This window comes from Nyctereutes procyonoides, unplaced genomic scaffold (assembly GCF_905146905.1).
Source record: "Nyctereutes procyonoides isolate TBG_1078 unplaced genomic scaffold, NYPRO_anot_genome, whole genome shotgun sequence".
In the NCBI taxonomy this organism is placed as follows: Eukaryota; Metazoa; Chordata; class Mammalia; order Carnivora; family Canidae; genus Nyctereutes; species Nyctereutes procyonoides.
In genome coordinates, this window is record NW_026575159.1 from 32,590,025 (window position 1) to 32,608,831 (window position 18,807).

Here is an 18,807-nt window from a genome sequence, read left to right on the forward strand (position 1 = left end):
TTATCAGCCCAAATCTCGGTCACTCAGTGCTACTGGACAGTGTCTTTATTCCCATCTCATGGATACATCAGGTGTGGACGTGGCCTCAGGCTGGCCTAACAGGTGGAAGGGCCAGCTGGCTAACGAAGGATGGAAGGGGGAGGACGGGCTGGAGGCTCGGGATGGGGGCAAGGGCCTGAGCACGGAGAGCACTGCAGCGGGGGTGCCATCAGCCAGCTACAGACGGGATGGATTGGCTTCACGTCTCAGCTGGTCAGCTGGGGGCAGCCTGGCTCTTGCGTGGCTGGCCTCGTCTCAGCAGACCGCTGGGTGGGAGCGAGGCAAGTCCGGCACTCCAGGGCCTTTGTAGGGTGGGGAGGCTCCGGTGAACCTCGGGGGCAGGGTGGGCGGGGAGACTGTGCCTTTGGCTGGGGACCCGAGTTCCTGGCTTTCCTGGCCAGTTGCTCCATTCAGGGACATGCTGAAGAGCCATGTCCTGTAGTCGGAGGCCAGGCCAGGAGACCCGCCAGGATGACCCAGGGAAGGGTCGTCACGGCCAGCTCCACCTGCCACTTGTCTGGAGCTTAGCTGGGGGAGGGGGCCCACACCCAGCCGAAGCCAAGTCCTCACTCTGCAGCCAGCGGGGCCCTTCAGGGACCTGCTGCCGACCAGCGCTGCACAGATCCTGGGCCCGGGCCTCTGTTGGGGTGGGCTCCCCAAGGGAAGGACCATCAGCTCCTCAGCCAGGGAAAGAGTGGCCAGCCCTGTTTTCTTCTCAGAGGCTGGCGGGGTTGGGGCCCAGCTCCCCGTGGGTGGCCTCACCCCATGGCAGGTCAAGCCGGGGGCAAGACCCCCGCTGGCTTCGCTGAGGAGGAGCCAGTCTCGTGCAGTCTCCACGTCCCCCACCCCCTGAGCTGGCTGCAGTTACGTAGCTATTGGAAAGGCTACCGATGCCCCAGCAGCAGCCCTGCTCCTGCCCCGCAGCCGCCAGCAGTGCTCACGCTCAGGCCCCACGACCCCGAGTCACCCATGATGGTGGGCCACTGCCTGTGAGCCCCTCCAGTCCTGTCCCTTCTCACTTCCTCGTGTGGAGCTCGGGAGGGGGGCAGGCAAGAAGCCCCTGCATGGTGGGAGGGCTGCAGTCCTCGGGAAGGGGCGGGGAGGAGGGGCCGGGGCAGCCCACGTCCAGGGCCTTTCCCTACTTCCTGCTGAGCTCCCTGGCCCGGCACGTGGCAGCCTCCACGGCGCTCATGGTGGCTGCCCGCAGCCCCCCCTGCTCCAGGGCGTGGAGCCCGTAGATGGTGGTGCCACCCGGCGTGCACACGTCTGTCCGCAGCTGAGCCGGGTGCTGTTCCTTCTGCTGCAACATCTTGGCTGTCCCCTGGGGAGAGGGGCACCAGGGGTGACTGCAGGGACCCGGGCAGCTCCCTCTCCAGCTCAGCCCCACTGTGTAGCCTGCTTCATCATGTGTCCACTGCCCCCATCCCAGATCTTGATGCGGGCTTCCTGGGCCTGCTGTCTCCCTTCCCACTGCTCCTGGAAGACATGCCAGCCCGTCCCTTTTCACACGACCCCGCTGGGGCTGCCCTCACTCACCAGCAGGGTCTGAGCAACAATGCGGTGGGCCAGGCCACTGGGCATGCCCATCTTGATGGCACCTTCGGCCAGGGCTTCGGAGAAGGTACACACCTGTCCCAGTGGGGAGTAGGACTGTCAGAGCCAGCACTCCCCTGGACAAACCACCCAGTCTGCAGAAAGCCTGGAACCCCCAGGAACCCGGCCCAGAGCACTGGCCACCAGTGCAGGAACGACGGCAGAGGCTCGAGCCCCGTGGTCTGCCTGGAGCATTCCAGGAAGGCAGTGATGTAGCAGAGAGGAGAGTTCACAGGCAGCCCGGGAGCTGAGTCCTCGAATCCCAAAGGCCAGAGTCCTTGAAGAGACTTGGAAAGTCTCCGCTTAGCCAAGGGCTGGCCTGGGGGATAGGGGATGAGATAACACTTACAAAGGCCACACCGCTGCCACTGAGGCCGGTGTGGATGTCCATGTGGGCCTCAGGCACCTCCTCGCACTGCCCGCAGGCCTCCAGCAGGGTCTGCAGAAGCTTGGCCTCACTGCTTCCAGCATGGCGGCCCCGCGCCATCACCACACTCCCCTCCTGAACCAAGCAGGGCAGGTTGGGTGAGACTCGTAGCACCCGTGTGGTCGGCGGCAGCAGCTGGTCAGAGAGAAGCGGGGGTCAGGGGACATGTGCAAGCAGCCCCTCCAGGCAGGCCCAGGCCTCAGCCAGCTGCGGGCTCCCTCCCCTGTGTCCTGGGTGTGGTGCCAGCAGGATTGGGAAGCCCAGCCCCCTGGGCCACTGGCCACCTCTCCAGGTTGTCCGGGAGGCCGTCGCATGCTTCACCCATCCCACCTTCTTCAAGGGCACCAGTGTGGGATGGCAAGGGGTGGGAAGCAGCGTCTGGCCAGCAGAACGGACTCTGGGCTCAGAGCCTCAGCTCCCACACAACCCCACAGGCCACTCACCTCCTCCAGGGTGCTCAGAGACACCCCAGCAGTCACAGACACCAAGATGTGCTCAGTGGTTACCACAGAGGCCACCTCTGCCAGGACAGCTGGCAGGACATGGGGCTTGGTAGCAAAGAAGACCAGCAAGCAGCTCTGCAGAACCTCCTGGTTGGAGTGGGTGGTCTGGCAGCCCAGAGCCTGCAACGGGAACAGTGGGATCAGGGCTGGGGTAAGTGGGACAGCCTCCCAGACTATGGCACTTGCCGCGGAAGGCCACTCTGCAGCCCCAGGGGTCCCCGTGGGTCTCTCCCATTGCGAATGCCTGCACCACCCCCACTCCCACTGCCCAAGACGCACCCAGGCCATCCGCCTGGCTCAGGACCCCTGACCCCTGACGTCAGCACTTCCTCATGCCCTCTGACCCCAGTTAGTGCCCACAACCGTCTCTGCCCAACCCAATGCATGGGTACACGTGTGTGTATTTGTGCACACACGTATGCACATGCACACATACCCCCTTTACTCTGTCCTAGCATCCCCCACAACCTCAACTTTCCTTCTGGTCTTTGACCTGACCTCCTCTTTCCCAGCCCAGCCCAGCCAGTCTCAAAAGTTTACCTAAACAAGCAGCACTTCCCTGGACCAAGAACTGTCTCAGGAGCCAAGAGCCCCCATGAACCCCCCAGGACAGCCTCAACGCAGAAGAGCTGGGGCCCAGCCCACCTGGAAGTGGCAGAGGTTCCTGTCACTCGGTGCACTGGCCAGTATGTGCTGAGCTTCTACTTTTCCTGGAGAGAAAGGCAAAAGCAGAAGGGTCGGTGAGGACGTGGAGTGGAAGGAAAGAAGAGCAGGAACGAGCCTGGCCTGCCCCTTACTGGCTTCTCCTGCTCAGCCATCCCCGGGCCATCCTGGCCCCAGCTGGCCTGATGCTCTGTAAGAACCCAAGTGATTGGCAGGGGTGCTGCGTGCAGCCAGGACCAGGCACTCTGCTCCATTCTCTGCTGCTGCCGAGTCCAGATGCTCTGCTAGACACAGGGGCCCAGAGCTTGCCTAGTCTCATGAGGACTCCATCTCAGGGGCCTGTGCCTCTGGGGACAGGAAGGCGGGGACAGAGCCCGGGCAGGGTGGGGAGGGAGGCCCAGTAGGTGCTGAGCTTCCCTGGGAGTGGGGGGTGTGTCTGTGCTGGGATGTCCAAGCAGGGGCTAAATCCCCATTTGGTAGAAATTATCTGCATTTCTGGGGTGCAGGACTGGTGAGATTACACTTCTGTAAGGTCTGCCAGGAAGGCAGAAGTGCGCCCCACAACCCGAACACCGAGCCAGTGAGTCGTGACAGTGACCACCTCCAGGCGTGCCTACGCAGAGTACGGTGAACCTGCACAGCCCTGGGAGGAAGGTGATACTGCAGAGTTTTACACGGAAAGCGCCTGAGACTTGCCATAAACTATTTTCTGATGATTTTCACCCTTCTGGACCATGACTGTGGCGGACGGCAGAAAGCCAGCCCAGATTCTACACATAACGGTTTCCAAATCCCCTGGAGTAAGACTAGGACGGCACTGTCAGGCCTCCTGTGAACCAACCGTTCTCCCCCAGGGAGGTCCTGGCCTCCAGGCCCCAGGGCACGTGTGCAACCTCGAGACAGTTCCGGCTGTCCTAACTGGGGGGTGCTACCAACATCTAGGGGGGACAGACCAGGAAGGCAGCTCGACACCCTACGGTGTGAAGGATTAAGAACCACACCCCCACCCCATGCCCATCAGGAGGTGGACCAGGCCTGCAGCCCGCCACCGGGTGCAGCTGCCGCACACATCACATCGGAAACAGAATCAGAGTCTCAAAGGTCAAACCACCCGAGGCCGGAAGGAAACCAGAAGTTGGTGGGAGATCCCGGGGGCGAAGGTAGCACCGACCAAGAACAATACTACTGGGACCAAAGACCCAGCTTCACACTTTCTAGTTGCCATGTTAAAAGCAAGTAAGAAAAAAAAGGTAAAGTTAATTGTATATATTTTATTTAACCCCATGTAAACAAAATACTATCCTTCCAAATATCCGGTTTTAATCAGCATTAAAAAGTACTAAAATATGTTACGTTCTTGTAAATCTTCCAAACTCAAAATCTTATTCTACAAACTCGCAGCCCCCTAGGCTCGGACCACCCACGTGGCAAGCGCTGGCGGTGGGCACGAGGCTCACCGGGACAAGCAGCCCTGGCGCCCCACGCGCACCCTGCTGCCGTGCCCAGCGATGGAGAGGTGGTCCTGCTGAGCCCTTACCACCCCCCGCGGAGGGCTCCCTGGTGACCCTCGCCCAGAGCCTCCGCGGGACGCGTCGCTCCGGGACGTGAGCTCCGGGCAGGTGAGCTCCGCGCAGGTGAGCTCCCGGCAGGTGAGCTCCAGAAGGTGAGCTCCGGGACGTGAGCTCCGAGCAGGTGAGCTCCGCGCAGGTGAGCTACGAGAGGTGAGCTCCAAGAGGCGAGCTCCGGGAGGTGAGCTCCAGGAGGTGGGCTCCGGGCAGGTGACCTCCCGGCAGAAGAGCTCCGGGCAGGTGAGCTCCCGGCAGGTGAGCTCCGGACAGGTGAGCCCTTCCCGCGCACACCCGGCCGGCGTGGGACGCCCGCTGGCTCCCAGGCCTGGGGACCCACGCGCTCCACGCCCGCGGCGCCCCACCTGCTCGGATGAAGCCCTGCGCGATGGCCTCGGCCATACGTCCCGCGCCCACGAAGCCCACACGTAGCGGACCCGGGCCAAGCACCGCCGCCGCCGCCATCTCGTCACCGCGGCCTGACCTGGCCCCGCCCATGTCGCCGCCGCGCCCCCCCCGCCCGTCGATTGGCTGCCGGGACCTCACGCCCCGCCCACCCCCTTCCGGGCTCCGCGGCGAGCCCCTCCCCCGGCCGCTCATTGACCCGAGCGGGCGTGGCGCCGCGAGGAAGTGGGCGTGGCCTGGCGCTCCGCGGAAGGCGCGGCCCCGGGCGGAGGGCGAGAGCTGCGGTGGTGGAGTCGGGCCGCGTGGAACCGGGCGGACCCTGCTTTCCCAGGGGCAGCTCGAGAGGCTCCGTTCAACGAAGGGCCGGAAAGGGTGGGGTCCCCGCGGGAACGCGGCGGAGTCCCGGAAAGCCCCGGCGGCCGGCCGCTGCGCAGCTGAGCTCCCGCGGAGGAACATCCGCCCCGATTCCGGTGAAAGACCCGGGCACGCAAGGCCGGCGCCTGGGGAGCTGGGGAGTGAGTGCAGCCCGCCGGCCTGGGCTGGGTTCTCCGGCGGGAGCCGCGCCCTCGGGGCGCCCTGGGCCCTGGAGCTTAACGGCGGTGGCAGCCGCGGAGCGAGGGCCGCGGGGCCGGCTGGCTGGCGAGCTGCAGCGGCTCCAGGCCCTGAAACGTGTGAGCCGGCCTGTCCCTTCTCTGCACCCGAAGTTCTCCAGTCAGCCTGGATCCTGCGAGAAGGCAGGAGGGGCCTTCCTGAGGCCTGGGTCCCCAGCGGAGACCTTGTTGATCCTGGGGTGGGGGCGCTGATGGAGTGCTCGGCCGCGCAGGGGCCCGTTTGAAACTGACCAGAGGGTAGGGTAGGGGTGGGAGGGGACTTGTGATTTTTTTTTTTTTAAGATTTTTTTATTTATTCAGAGAGAGGCAGAGACACAGGCAGAGGGAGAAGCAGGCTCCATGCACCGGGAGCCCGACGTGGGATTCGATCCCGGGTCTCCAGGATCGCGCCCTGGGCCAAAGGCAGGCGCCAAACCGCTGCGCCACCCAGGGATCCCTGTACTTGTAATTTTTAATTGACACGGGAACAATGAGACCTGAAGATCTAACATTGAAGGGTATTCTTTACGATTGCATCTGAAAATGTTTTGTTATTCTGGAGACGCCTGGGTGGCTCAGCAGTTGAGTGTCTGCCTTTGGCCCAGGGCGTGACCCCGAGGGTCTTGGGATCGAGTCCCGCATCCGGCTCCCTACAGGGAACCTGTTTCTCCCTCTGTCTGTGTCTCTGCCTCTCATGAACAAATAAAATCTTTTAAAAATATATTTTGTTATTCTAAACTCTACTTTGACACATTCTTAGCTCTTCAACAATCAAATCTCATTCATTCAACACTACCCTGGCGGTGGGTCAGCCCGCTGTGGGCAGGGGATGAAGGCCATACAGCAGCAGACTATAGGCAGCTGAGCCCGCACTTGGGGGACCTGCATTCTGGCTGGGGACACAGCCCCCTGCAATGAACACACACTGCAAGACACGTGGCCAGTTTCTGTCCTGCCAGGTGTGTCCGGGCCTCTCCGCCACACTGGGCCTCCCTCTGAATATTCTCACGTGGCTGACTCAAGCTCCAGCTCAGGCACCACCCCCTTCCCCGAACCCCACAGGAGCAGAGCCTCCACTCCCCCGGGGCTGGAGAACAGGGGACACAGGGCGGCTGACCAGGTCCAACAGCTCCGCGTCCAGGGCCAGGAAGAGGCTCCCGGGCACCCCGGGCAAGCACACGGGACTCCACGGCAGGGTGGGCACTCCAAGAAACCAACATTTCGCTCCAGGCCTCAAAGGTGGGGAGGCACTGACTAGGGAGCCCCTGGGGCATAAACACTGCAGCTTGCTGGAGAAAGAGGGTGGAGACAAGTGCCGAGAGAGGCCAGCCGGGCACAGCGACGGGTGGGGGTGGGAAGCGTGTACCTGGCACACTGCCTTAGAGGAGACAGTTCACACAACGGGCACATCTGGGGTCAGAAAAGAGCTGAGAGTCACCATCATGAGGATGACAGAGGGTGACCAGGAGGCAGGGGACCTGAGAGGAAGCGGCCCCAAGGGTGGGCCTGGAGCCTGGGAAGGTGTCTGAGGGCTTTGGAGTTGGTTGCTCCTCGATGCACACCCCACAGCACTGACCGGCTGCCCCAGGGACTTGGCTGGATTCCTACTGAGAATGTGAAAGTCTGTGCTGCGCACCCCTTCCCAGCAGGCCCTCCTCTGTGACACCTGTTACCGCCCAGGCGAGAGGGCAGGCCAGGCCCACCACAAGCTGCCACCTGAGGGCTAGGGAGAGGGGCCCAGTACAGCTCTCTCCTGGGGTCCCGCTCACCACCCTCCCGAGATCCATCCACATGCCTACTCAGCCGGTCCAAATCCGGAACCAGCTTTGTCCCCCAAAGGCCTGGTGCTGACAGGTAGGCCCAGGGAGCTCAGGTCACCAGGCCTGCATGGGACCTCACGTGGAAAGGCTAAGCTGTGGCCGCAGCGGCAGCTGAGACTGCTCCAGGTACCCTGCCCCGCACCCCCACCGGCTGACTGTCCACCGCCTCTACCCGGCAGCCTGCCTGCCTCTCGCCCGCATACCTGCTTTGCCAGCTGCAGCTGCCCTTCTCCTCCAGGGCCAGCCTACCACCCTCGCCCAGCAGCTCTGCAGGTCAGAGCAGTCAGCAGGTGAATGGTGGGTCCTGGGGCTAACCAGGCTCAGGGGGGACAGTGCTTGTGTGTGTGTTGCGGGATGGGGGGGCACAGAGCTGCTGGGGCCAGGCCTGGGAAAGTGGACTTTATTAGATCCCAAGGAATGGGAGAAAAGGATCAGGAGGGGCCACGCTCAGGACCCCGGGACTGGTTTGGGGAGCAAGGTGCTGGGCCTGGCCAGGCCTTGGTTTCCCTGAGGACAGACATGAACGGTGGGCCCAGTGCACAGATGCCCAGAGCCGCCCTGGCCAAGTAGAACATGGCCCCAGGTTGCCAGGCAGTGCCCTCCACTCCCGCAGAGTCTGAGGGTGCTGCCTCCGGGGCATCGGGGAGCAGCCGGCGCCTGCTCCCACACTGCCTCACTTCCGGGCCTGTTCGTAGTTGTGGGTGAACCAGGCACAGGTCTCCTTCACAGCTGCAGAGGTAGGCAGGTGACAGGTGGTGGCAGGTGAGGGCTGAGGCTGCCCTGATCTCCCCTGGGGGAGAAGGGGAGGGCAGGGGCCCCAGCAACACCCTCAATCACCCCTTCTGTTTCCTGCCTCCCCGGTAAGGGTTTGGACACCAAACCTACAGGGTGTCCCCAGCTCGAGTAGGGAAAGCAAGGCCAGCCCAAAGCCAAGGAGGGGCTGGGGGGTCCTGAGGGATGGGGTGGGAGGACAGGGGGCTCACCCTGCTTGAAGGGTGTGAACCGGAAGTCAGGCAGGTAGGTCCGAAGCTTGCCGTTACTGGCCGTTTTCTTAAACTGTCCATCTGACTTGGTGGTATCAAACTAGGTGCCCAGTCAAGGCCACAGCAGGAGGGGCACCCAGCCCCACCCCAGCCTGCCCTCAAACTTCCGCTGCCTTTCCCTGAGGCACCTTGGGGTCAGAACACCATCCCTCTCTCCAGTTACCAGGGAGAGACCCATTTTGGGCACGTCAGACCCACAGTGCCCCACCCCAGAGCCAAAGGATACAGTGACCTCCCCATGGAAGTCCATGGCCTCCACCACGGCTTCGGCCGCCTCCTGGATAGAGACCTCATCCTCCTCGCCCACTGCAGGGAGCAGGGGGCCAGCAGCCAGGTCAGGCCTCCCCCACCTGGCCTTGTTGTCACCCAGCCCCCATGACATTCTCTCCCAACCCTGGCTGCTCTCAGGACCGATGGGTTTTGCCCTGCGGCAGCGGCCGGGGAGCCACGGGGGGCCCACCTGACAGGATGATGGGCTCCACTTCATTGTACTCCCGTAGGACCCAGATGAAGAGCCGGGCCAGGTCCTAGAAGTCAAACAGGGTCAAAGGCCACAAGTTATGGCCACATGGGGCCACGTGCCACCCCTCCTACATGCCCCTGCTCAGTGAGGGTGCAGCCTGGGCTTCACTGGGGCGGGGCCGGAGGTTTCTCCCTTTGGGCAGCTCTTAGCCAGCTCAGCCCAACACCCTGCTCAGTGCTGCACCTGGCCACTGCCTATAGGGCCCCAGAGAGGACCAGTGATGGCTCCTCCAGGGGCTCAGCCTGGACCCCCGCTCCTTTACCAGGCTCCCTCATGCTATGGCCCTGCCACAGCCAGCATGGCAGGCCAGGAAACATTTGGGTGGAGAGCGAGGCACCGTCCTGCACAAACCAGTGAGTAGATGAACTGCCTCCGTGGCTTTCCAGTGCCCCACACCGTCAGGGCAGAGCCGCTGCCTGCAGAATCAGCGAGGGGGCGGTGTCAGGACAGGCTGTGCCAGCCACCACCCCCTCCTCCCTGTGGAGGCCCTGGGGCCCCACAGAGCGGACACTCACTCTTGGCCAGGTGCACCTTGTGGATGAGGCCGGGCAGCACGTGGCCATCCTCGATGTTGAAGTTGTCGTGGGGCCCAAAGACGTTAGTGGGGATGACGGCGGTGAAAGTGCAGCCATGCTGCTGGAAGTAGGCCCTGCGGAATCACAGCGTCTCTTCCGGCCCTTGCCCTGGGACCACTGACCCACTGCACCCGCCCCGGCTTCGCCCGGATGGAAAAACCGGAGGCCCACAAAGAGGGGGCATTCCCTCTGCCAGGGGAACCCACTGGGCTTCCTCCCTTTTCCTGTTGGGTCTCGGCTGGGGTGCGGGAGGAGGACCTGTTCTGCACGTCGATCATCCTCTTGGCGTAGGAGTAGCCAAAATTGCTGTTGTGCGGTGGCCCATTGTGGATCTAGGGGAGCAGGAGGCCTTGGCTTTCCTGGCCCCGCCCTGCCAGGACCCACCGGCCCCGCCCCGGCCCCGCCCGACCCCGCCCCTCACCATAGTCTCATCGATGGGGTAGGTGGTCTTGTCCGGGAAGATGCAGGTAGACAGGCAGGAGACCACCTTACACACGCCCACCTCGAAGGCCGAGTGCAGGACGTTGTCGTTGATGTGCACGTTTTTCCTCTGGCACGGGAGGGGAAGGGCGGGCAGGGCTGTTCAGGCCCCTCCAGGCAGAACCCCAGCCCTTATCTGCTCCTCCAAAGACTGAAGCAGGATACACTTGGCGCCTCCCACGAGGGCAGCACCTGAGCCAGTTTATCCTAACTGCTTCCTGGGACAAGGCGAAACCTCCCAGCACAGACCTTCCAGAAACCACGGCCCCCTCAAGCCTCTTACATCCTTAGAGGCAGTTGTCTTCCCCCACTCCCCCTCCCTGGGGCTCTGGGAGGGGGGCTGGAGGAGAGGCCTACACCCCCTAGCTCAGAGCTGGACCTCACCCAGACAGGTTGCTAAGGGCAGGCCCAATCGGGCCCTAGGAGGGATGGGGAGAAGGGGCCCTCCACTCCTCCACCCCGGAGGAGCCTACCCAGCACCTAGTAGCAGACAGGCCTTGGTCAGTCCCACCCCTCCTTTTCCCTGGACCCTGGGAGGACACTGGGCATTTGCACTGCTCTGAGCAGAGGGAGAGATGAGGACTAGGCAGGCTTCTGGGAAGACTGCTACTAAGACAAGGAGAGCCCTGGGGTGACAGGGGCCTTGGGCAGAATCTGATCTGAGCCTCTGCCATCCCTGTGCCTGCTGCAGGGCTGAACCACACCAAGACCGGATGCCCAGAGATGGCGGGGCAGCCCTCAGGGGCACGGCCTGGCAGGAGGGGCCACAGGCAGAGCCCTGCTCTCCTGTCCCTTCCACCATACCCCACGCCCCTAGGCCAGATGCCTCGGGCCCAGAACCCAGCTCACGTCTCTGCACCCCAGAATGTGTGGTGAGCCTGGTTCAATGCAGCCAGACCAGAGAGGTCTGGGGAGCAGGAATGTCTCGAGGCCCAGAGGGTGCAGAGGATAGGAACCTACCCTACCTAGGTCAAACAGCAAATACTGGTTTCTCCCAGCTCCCCCAACCCACCTCGGCTTTTCCTATTGGGCCAATGCCCCCAGGCCCTCCTCTAGGCCCATCTACCTACAAAGTGAGTGTGGATTATTAGGGGCTCCACAGGGGCTGTCCCCACCAGGCTGTGCCAAGCTGGACCCTCAGGGACTTCCTGGGGTCAAAACATAAGCATAGGAAGCTGAGGAAGAAGTCCCCAGGGCTCCATGGGCCCTTACTCACCCAGAAGTCCAGGTTGTACTTGATATTCCGGAACAGGCCCCCCACCATTGCAGCAAGGTGGATGACGTGTGTGGGCCGCACCTTTTCAAACAGGGCTCGGGTCTGTGCAGCGTCCCTGGGAGGAGCCAGGCTCTCAGAGGCTGCTGGAGGCCTGAGGGAAGGAACTAGCACCCTGGGGGTGGGGTATTGGTGGCAGGGCTGATGGCAGGCAGAACTGCCAAAAAGGAAAGTGGCCAGTTCAGGCACTGGCTGTTACAAAGCCGTGGGCTTCCAGGAAGAGATGTGAGGATGTTTGCCTAGAAGCAGAACTGCACACACCCACGCCAGGGCAGCCACCTGGCGGGGAGGACCCAGACAGGAGGCTACTAGCCTCAGGGACAGGCCTGGCCTTGAGCTCTGCATCTGGAGGGTTTGCTCCAGGGATGGGTCCACTCACGTGAGATCAGCGTCCTTGGAGGAGACGAACACCCAGTCCTCTCCAGGCAGCCCAGCTCCATCTGCTACCACCTTTTGGATGGCTCTGCCCACCAGTCCAGATCCGCCGGTCACTAGGATTCGTACTGACCCCCCAGGCTCACTCATGTTGGCTGCACCTGCGGGGACAAATGGTGGGAGGCAGACAGAACCCCACTCCCTGAAGATGCCCCTCCTTGGGGTCACTGCCCTTAGCACTGGGCACCACAGCAACTGTCCAAGACCTCACTCAGGGTTCCCTGTGGCAAGTGGAACAGGATGAGAGCCCCAGGGAGGAGAGAGAGCCTGCTGGGGGCCACAGAGACCCAGCTGGGCTGAGGCTCCCCCTCCCGGTCCCATTCCCTAGGGAGCCCTCTGCCTGGATCTGCACAGGAGCCATGGGGCTCCCACCCAGCCAAGGGAGCCTGGTGCCAGCTGGGCCCCACACTGGCCCAAGGAGGGGGGCAGTCAGCACACCTGGGGCTGACAGGTAGGGAGGCAGACAGTCTTGGGGCTGGGGGCTCCTGGCCCCCGTCATGAGGCCAGAGCTCACGCTCCACAGGCCAGGAAGGGGCAGCGCCCAGGAGCCCGCCGCCGCCAGCTGGTCCAGGGGAGCCTTCACCTGCCGAGCTCCTGCAGGGCAGGTGGCGCTTCCGACTCGGAACTGGACAGGCCTCAGGGCGCCACCCCTCGCGGCCCGCATCCCCGGGCTGAGGATGTGCTGGGCCCCGCGGGCTGGCGCTGACCCGGGGGCAGGCCCCACGCCAGCAGTCCAGCAGCCGGGGGCGAGGAAGCACCGCGGCGCCCGGGCACCCACGCCGCTTCCCTGCCCACCGGGCCCTCCACGCCCTCGGAGCCCCACACCCCTCAGGACTCCCCGGCTGCCGCGGAACGGCCGGGGCCCGGGCTCCCCTGGGGACCCAAGGCGCCCCGCGCCGCCTCACCTGCGCCCTGCCCCACCTGCCCTACCTGCCCCACCTGCCCGTCGCCCTGGAGCGGCTTCCGGCAGGGGATGGACTCCCCAGCCGCGCGCGGGTGCCAGGTGGAGGGGGCGGAACCCGGAGGGCCCCGCGGGCCCGCCCTCGGCACTCTGGGAAATGCAGTCCTCGGCGGCGTCCCGGGCGCTGCTGGGAAGTGGAGTCCGGGAGCGCGCAGCACCCTGGGAAATGTAGTTCTTGCGGCTCCGCCTCTGCCTCCGCCTGCGTCGGGCGGGTACCGAGGCCGCTGCGGGAGGTGCGGGGCGGAGACCTGGTTCTCTCGTCGGGGGACTGTGGGCGGTGGGCGGTGGCAGAGGGGAGGCCGCGCGGCGCTGGGGCTCCGCAGCCTCAGGACGGGAGAGCGGCAGGAGAGCTGGGACCGAGGGGCTGGCCGCAGCCGGCGCCCCCCTCGGAGGGTGCTCCTGGCGCCCGGGTGACAGCCCTGCCCTGTCCCTTGGGCGCCCCCTGGTGACCGGCCTGCCCTCTAAATAAATGCAACCGTGGATTTTTTTTTTTTTTTTTTTTTTTTTTATGATAGTCACACAGAGAGAGAGAGAGAGAGGCAGAGACACAGGCAGAGGGAGAAGCAGGCTCCATGCACCGGGAGCCCGACGTGGGATTCGATCCCAGGACCCCGGGATCACGCCCTGGGCCGAAGGCAGACGCTCAACCCCTGAGCCACCCAGTCGTCCCCAGAAGATAATTTTAATGAAAATGACATTTGGGCTTTTTTTTTTTTTTTTTTTTTTTAGATTTTATTTGTTTATTCAGAGAGAGAGAGAGAGAGAGAGGCAGAGGGAGAAGCAGGCTCCACGCAGGGAGCCCGACACGGGACTCGATCCTGGGTCTCCAGGATCACACCCCAGGCTGCAGGCAGCGCCAAAACTGCTGCGCCACCGGGGCTGCCTGACATTTGGGCTTTAAAAAATTTTTTTATTTTTAAATTTAAATTCAATTAGTTACCATGTAATGTATCATTAGTTTCAGAGGTAGAGGTCAGTGATTCATGAGCTGCACACAGCACCCAGTGCTCATCCCATCAAGTGCCCTCCTTAGTGCCCGTCACCCCCTCACCCCGTCCCCCCATCCCCTCCAGAAACCCTCAGTTCCCCAGGATTCAGTGTCTCTTACGGTTTGTCTCCCTTTCTGACATCATCTTGTTTTATTTTTTCCTCCTTTCCCCCATGATGCCCTGCTTTGTTTCTTAATTTCCACATATCAATGTGAGATTGTATGTAATTGTTTCCCTGATTGACTTATTTTGCTTAACGTAATACCCTCTAGTTCCATCCACATCTTTGCAAATGGCTAAGATCTCATTCTTTGTAATAACCGAGTAATATTCTGTTGTATATACAGATCACATCTTCTCTATCATCATCTGTTGATGGACATCTGGGCTCGTTCCCTAGTTTGGTGCTTGTGGGCATTGCTGCTGTAAACTTTGGGGTGCAGGGGTACATTTGGGCTTATTTTTTGTGAGAATTTATTTTTTTAAATTTTTATTTATTTATGATATTCACAGAGAGAGAGAGAGGCAGAGACACAAGCAGAGGGAGAAGCAGGCTCCATGCATCGGGAGCCCAACGTGGGACTCGATCCCGGGTCTCCAGGATCGTGCCCTGGGCCAAAGGCAGGTGCCAAACCGCTGCGCCACCCAGGGATCCCTTTTTGTGAGAATTTTCTTCTTCATGGTCACATAAACATTTTGTCACTCCTTGTTTCAACCTCACATATTGAAATGTTACTCTTTTGTGATTCACGTGCTGTTTCTGTCAGTTTAGAAAAACATTGTAAAATTAAATAAATCTATTTAAAAATCCCTTTGAAAATGGAATTATCCATCTTATCTCTCTTTGGGGTTTGGAAAGCTTTATAAACATCATATAAGACCAGTAAGAGTTCATCTCAAACAGCCGGGGGCCCCTCACTCCAAAATTGATCTCTTCTAGGAAAGAGCATGGGTTCTGCTGGTGAGCACCTGCTGTCTGCGTTCTCCCTGTGGGACTTCCACATCTGCTCTGCCATGACCCTCGTTCCTTTTGTACTGTGTAGTCACTGTTCGCAGGCTGTGTCCTAGGCGGGGAGGCATTCAAGGTCAAGACTGACCCATATGTCATCAAGATGTTGTATCTCTGGGCCAAATCAAGGAACATACTATGTGATTTTGAGTTGTTTTAAGGAACATGATTGGTCAGGGCAACCGAGGCCACATCTCAGGCACAGATGAAATGTTCAACAAATGACACAAATAATACATCTAGTTTTCCAGCCTACGTTCTGGCTTCTTCACTTTTTTTTTTTTAAGATTTTATCTATTTATTCATGAGAGAGAGAGAGTCAGAGACCGAGGCAGAGGGAGAGGCAGAGACCCAGGCAAGAGGCAGAGACCCAGGCAGAGACCCAGGCAGAGAGAGGCAGAGACCCAGGCAGAGGGAGAGAGAGGCAGAGACCCAGGCAGAGGCTCCCTTGCACGGAGCCTGGCGCAGGACTCGATTCTGGGTCTCCAGGATCACGCCCTGGGCTGAAGGTGGCGCTAAACCGCTGGGCCACCCGAGCTGCCCCCCCCCCCCTTTTTAAAGACTTTATTTATTCATGAGAGACACAGAGAGAGAGGCAGAGACACAGGCAGAGGGAGAAGCAGGCTCCATGCAGGGAGCTCAATGTGGGACTTGATCCCAGGACCCCAGGATCACGACCTGAGCCAAAGGCAGACACTCAACCACTAAGCCACCCAGGTGCTCTCTCAGCATTTATTTTATGGAAGAGTCTGCTTCAAGGAATGAGGGAGCGTGGAGTAGAGAACTACTGAGTAACACAAAGCAATTACTTACCACAGTTTTTATTTCTTTCAAAAACCATGCATGTCCACCTCATGCCATTTACGATAGCAAGTGTCAAAAACACAGAAAACACAAGTGTTGACAAGGATGTGGACATTCAGAGCCCTGGCGCCCTGCTGATGGGGCTGTGATGTGGTGCTGCTGCTCCTATCCCACTTCTGGGTATGCACCGCAATAACTGAGAGCACGAACTGAAACACATATCTGTACACCATGTTCATAGCAGCATTATTCACAATAGTCAGAGTGGGAGGTTTTTATCCTTAACCAAAAAAAAAATGTTATTTGTGATTTCTTTTTTCAAAAACTATTTTGAGAAGCACTGCTTTATTTTTTAATTTTTTCTGTTTTTTATTTTTTTAATTTTTAAAAGATTTTATTTATTTATTCATGAGAGACACACAGAGAGAGGCAGAGACACAGGCAGAGGGAGAAGCAGGATCCCTGCAGGGAGCCTGATGTGGGCCTCGATCCCGGGACTCCGGGGTCACACCCTGAGCCCAAGGCAGATGCCCAACCGCAGAGTCTCCCAGGCATCCCTGCTGTTGGGGAAGGGGGAGTATAGTTTTTGAAAGGTTGTCACATACACGGATTCTTGTAACCACCACCAGCCCCGGGACACAGTCCTGCTGCACCACAGGGAGGGCCTGTCCTGCACACACACCCCACACCCTGGGTCTCCATCACGACGGTGTCCTCTTGTCAAGAATGTCCTACAAATGGAACCATATACATGCAGCCTTTGGGGACCGGCTTTTTGGGGGTAGAGGGCCCACAGCCCCCCCACAATGGCAGCACAGGCTCAAGTGTGCTGTCCCCCGAGGTGTGGAGGGACCCCGTGTATTCATTCACCTGCTCAAGGATATTGGGGTTGTTTCCAGTTTGGGGCAATTGTACACAAAGCTGCTAACACATTTAGGTGGAGGCTTTTGGTGACCATAAATTCTTCTTTCTTTTTTTTTTTTAAAAAGATGATTTGGTTCATATAAGATTTTTTATTTATTTATTTTTTATTTATGATAGTCACAGAGAGAGAGAGAGGGGGGCAGAGACACAGGCAGAGGGAGAAGCAGGCTACATGCATCGGGAGCCCGACGTGGGATTCGATCCCGGGTCGCCAGGATCGCGCCCTGGGCCAAAGGCAGGCGCCAAACCGCTGCGCCACCCAGGGATCCCCTCTTCTTTCTTTTTTTAAAAAAATATTTTATTTACTTATTCATGAGAGACGCACAGAGAGAGGCAGAGACACAGGCAGAGGGAGAAGCAGGCTCCCTGCGGGGAGCTGACGCAGGACTCGATCCCAGGACCCTGGGGTCACGCCCTGAGCCAAAGGCAGACGCTCCACTGCTGAGCCACCCAGGGATCCCAGATATTCTTCTTTCTGTAGGATAAATACCCAGGAAATGCAATTGCAGGGCTTTTGATGACAAGTATATGTTTAACTTAGTAAGAAACTGCCTCCTGCCTTTCCAGCAATGTAGGAGTGACCCACTTCCTCAGCAGCATTTGGTGCTGTCACTGTTTTTTATTTTAGCCGTTCTGGGACATGTATTCTGAGAGACGCCTCATCGTGGGTGTAATTTGCATTTTCCTCATGGCTAACGGCAGTACAACAGCGAGCATCTTTCCATGTGCTTATTTGCCATCTTTCTCTATTTTTGGTAACATGTCTGTTCAGATCTTTTGTTTGTGTTCTAAATAAACTATTTTCTTTGGAGAATTTTTCATATATTCTGGATATAAATTTTGTTGGATATGTAATTTGCAAGTTTTTCTCCCATTTCTGGGAGCTATTTCTGGAGCTTGTCTTTTCATTCCCTTAACAGAGCTTTTTAAAGACCATGCAAGTCTGTGGGTTGTGCAAGGGGAGGTTGAGTGGTGGAGGCACTTAGGTTAGGAAAAAGATAAATTAATGGATTGGATCCTTCTTGCTTTTCTTCCTGTTCCAATCTGCGATTCCGGGAGTACTCAGGAATTAATGTAGTATTTGCATTGGAAGCTGAGGAATATATTGCAATATATTCATATTCTCTTGCGTTTGTATATCTGTAGGTCTAGATGAAATATGCATTTGACTTACGGAAAGAACTGGGGAAAAGTAACATACAATTTTAGGCATTGATTTAAAGTATTATTGAGGGCAAGAAGATGATACTGGTGCTGAGGAGTTTGGAGAGGATAAAAGTGAACAAGCCAGAGGTTTTGGCCAAAATCCAGAAGCATTTTTTTGTGCTACGTATCATGTCACAGGGAGACCTGACTTCAATTGTGCTGGTCATGATGACATTCTCTAGAACAAATAAAAGATCAAATACAGTATTTTCTGTATTTGTATTTGTATTTCTGGATCTGCCCAGAGATGAAACATCTTGGAAAAACACATCACATCGATCTTAAAACTAGCCTTGGACACGTGATGGGAATGCTAACTAAGTGCTTTGAAGAAAGTAGATTTCATTTGGATATTGGAAGATTCTCAAAGAGCAAATCATGGTCTTAAGTGGAAAATGAAGTTACTCTTGAATTTGCACTATCCACAGATTTGAAATGGAATGTCGGTTATCAATAATATTGATAAAAGTCTAACAAAAAAAATCCAAGCTTAGCTATTTTTCTTTTTTCTTTTTTGTAAATGTTGAACCAGTATCAATACATCATTATTATTAACTCTAATGAATTGCTTCTGTAGCTTTGCCAAAAATCAGTCAGACACGGGCTCTGTATTCTGCTCCACAGATCTAGGTATCTATCCCTTCACCAGTGTCACACTGTCTGGATTACAGTAGCAATACAGTAAGTCTTAATATCAGGTACAATGATCCTCTCTCTCATTCTCTTTTTCCAAGATTTATTTATTATGTATGTATGTGTGTATTATTTTTAGCTACTCTGGGGCCTGTCCTGTCCATATAAATTTAAGAATAAGTTTATCTGTGTCTACTAAAATTCCTTCTGGGAGTTGGATATGAATTGCATTAAACGTTTAGATTGATTTTGGGAGAATTGACTTTTTCTTTTCATCAGGATAAGTGCACTCCTTAATCCCCATCCCCTATTTTCCCCAACCCCCCACTCACTTCCCCACTGGTAAC

The 18,807-nt window shown here is 58.2% G+C and overlaps 2 protein-coding genes across 4 annotated transcripts; both read right to left on the minus strand.

Moving 5' to 3' along the window:
* Positions 1 to 30: 30 nt before the first annotated feature.
* Positions 31 to 5,276, minus strand: PYCR3 (pyrroline-5-carboxylate reductase 3). The gene is made up of 6 exons (XM_055314122.1): positions 5,156 to 5,276; positions 3,208 to 3,272; positions 2,503 to 2,682; positions 1,982 to 2,194; positions 1,576 to 1,668; positions 31 to 1,360 (listed from the first exon to the last, which is right to left on the minus strand). The coding sequence occupies exons 1-6, from the start codon at positions 5,253 to 5,255 to the stop codon at positions 1,178 to 1,180; spliced, it is 834 nt and encodes a 277-aa protein (XP_055170097.1). The 5' UTR covers positions 5,256 to 5,276; the 3' UTR covers positions 31 to 1,177.
* A 2,713-nt stretch (positions 5,277 to 7,989) lies between these two features.
* GFUS (GDP-L-fucose synthase) lies at positions 7,990 to 12,993 on the minus strand. Of its 3 annotated transcripts, none has more exons than XM_055314124.1 (11): positions 12,865 to 12,993; positions 11,879 to 12,035; positions 11,443 to 11,557; positions 10,168 to 10,296; positions 10,005 to 10,078; positions 9,687 to 9,820; positions 9,523 to 9,587; positions 9,109 to 9,175; positions 8,875 to 8,954; positions 8,589 to 8,688; positions 7,990 to 8,334 (listed from the first exon to the last, which is right to left on the minus strand). In XM_055314124.1, the coding sequence occupies exons 2-11, from the start codon at positions 12,022 to 12,024 to the stop codon at positions 8,279 to 8,281; spliced, it is 966 nt and encodes a 321-aa protein (XP_055170099.1). In that variant the 5' UTR covers positions 12,025 to 12,035; positions 12,865 to 12,993; the 3' UTR covers positions 7,990 to 8,278. The 3 variants fall into 3 exon arrangements, with proteins under 3 accessions (XP_055170099.1, XP_055170100.1, XP_055170098.1); XM_055314125.1 differs by lacking the exon at positions 12,865 to 12,993 and adding an exon at positions 12,518 to 12,817; XM_055314123.1 differs by lacking the exon at positions 12,865 to 12,993 and adding an exon at positions 12,373 to 12,496.
* Between the last annotated feature and the right edge of the window lie 5,814 nt (positions 12,994 to 18,807).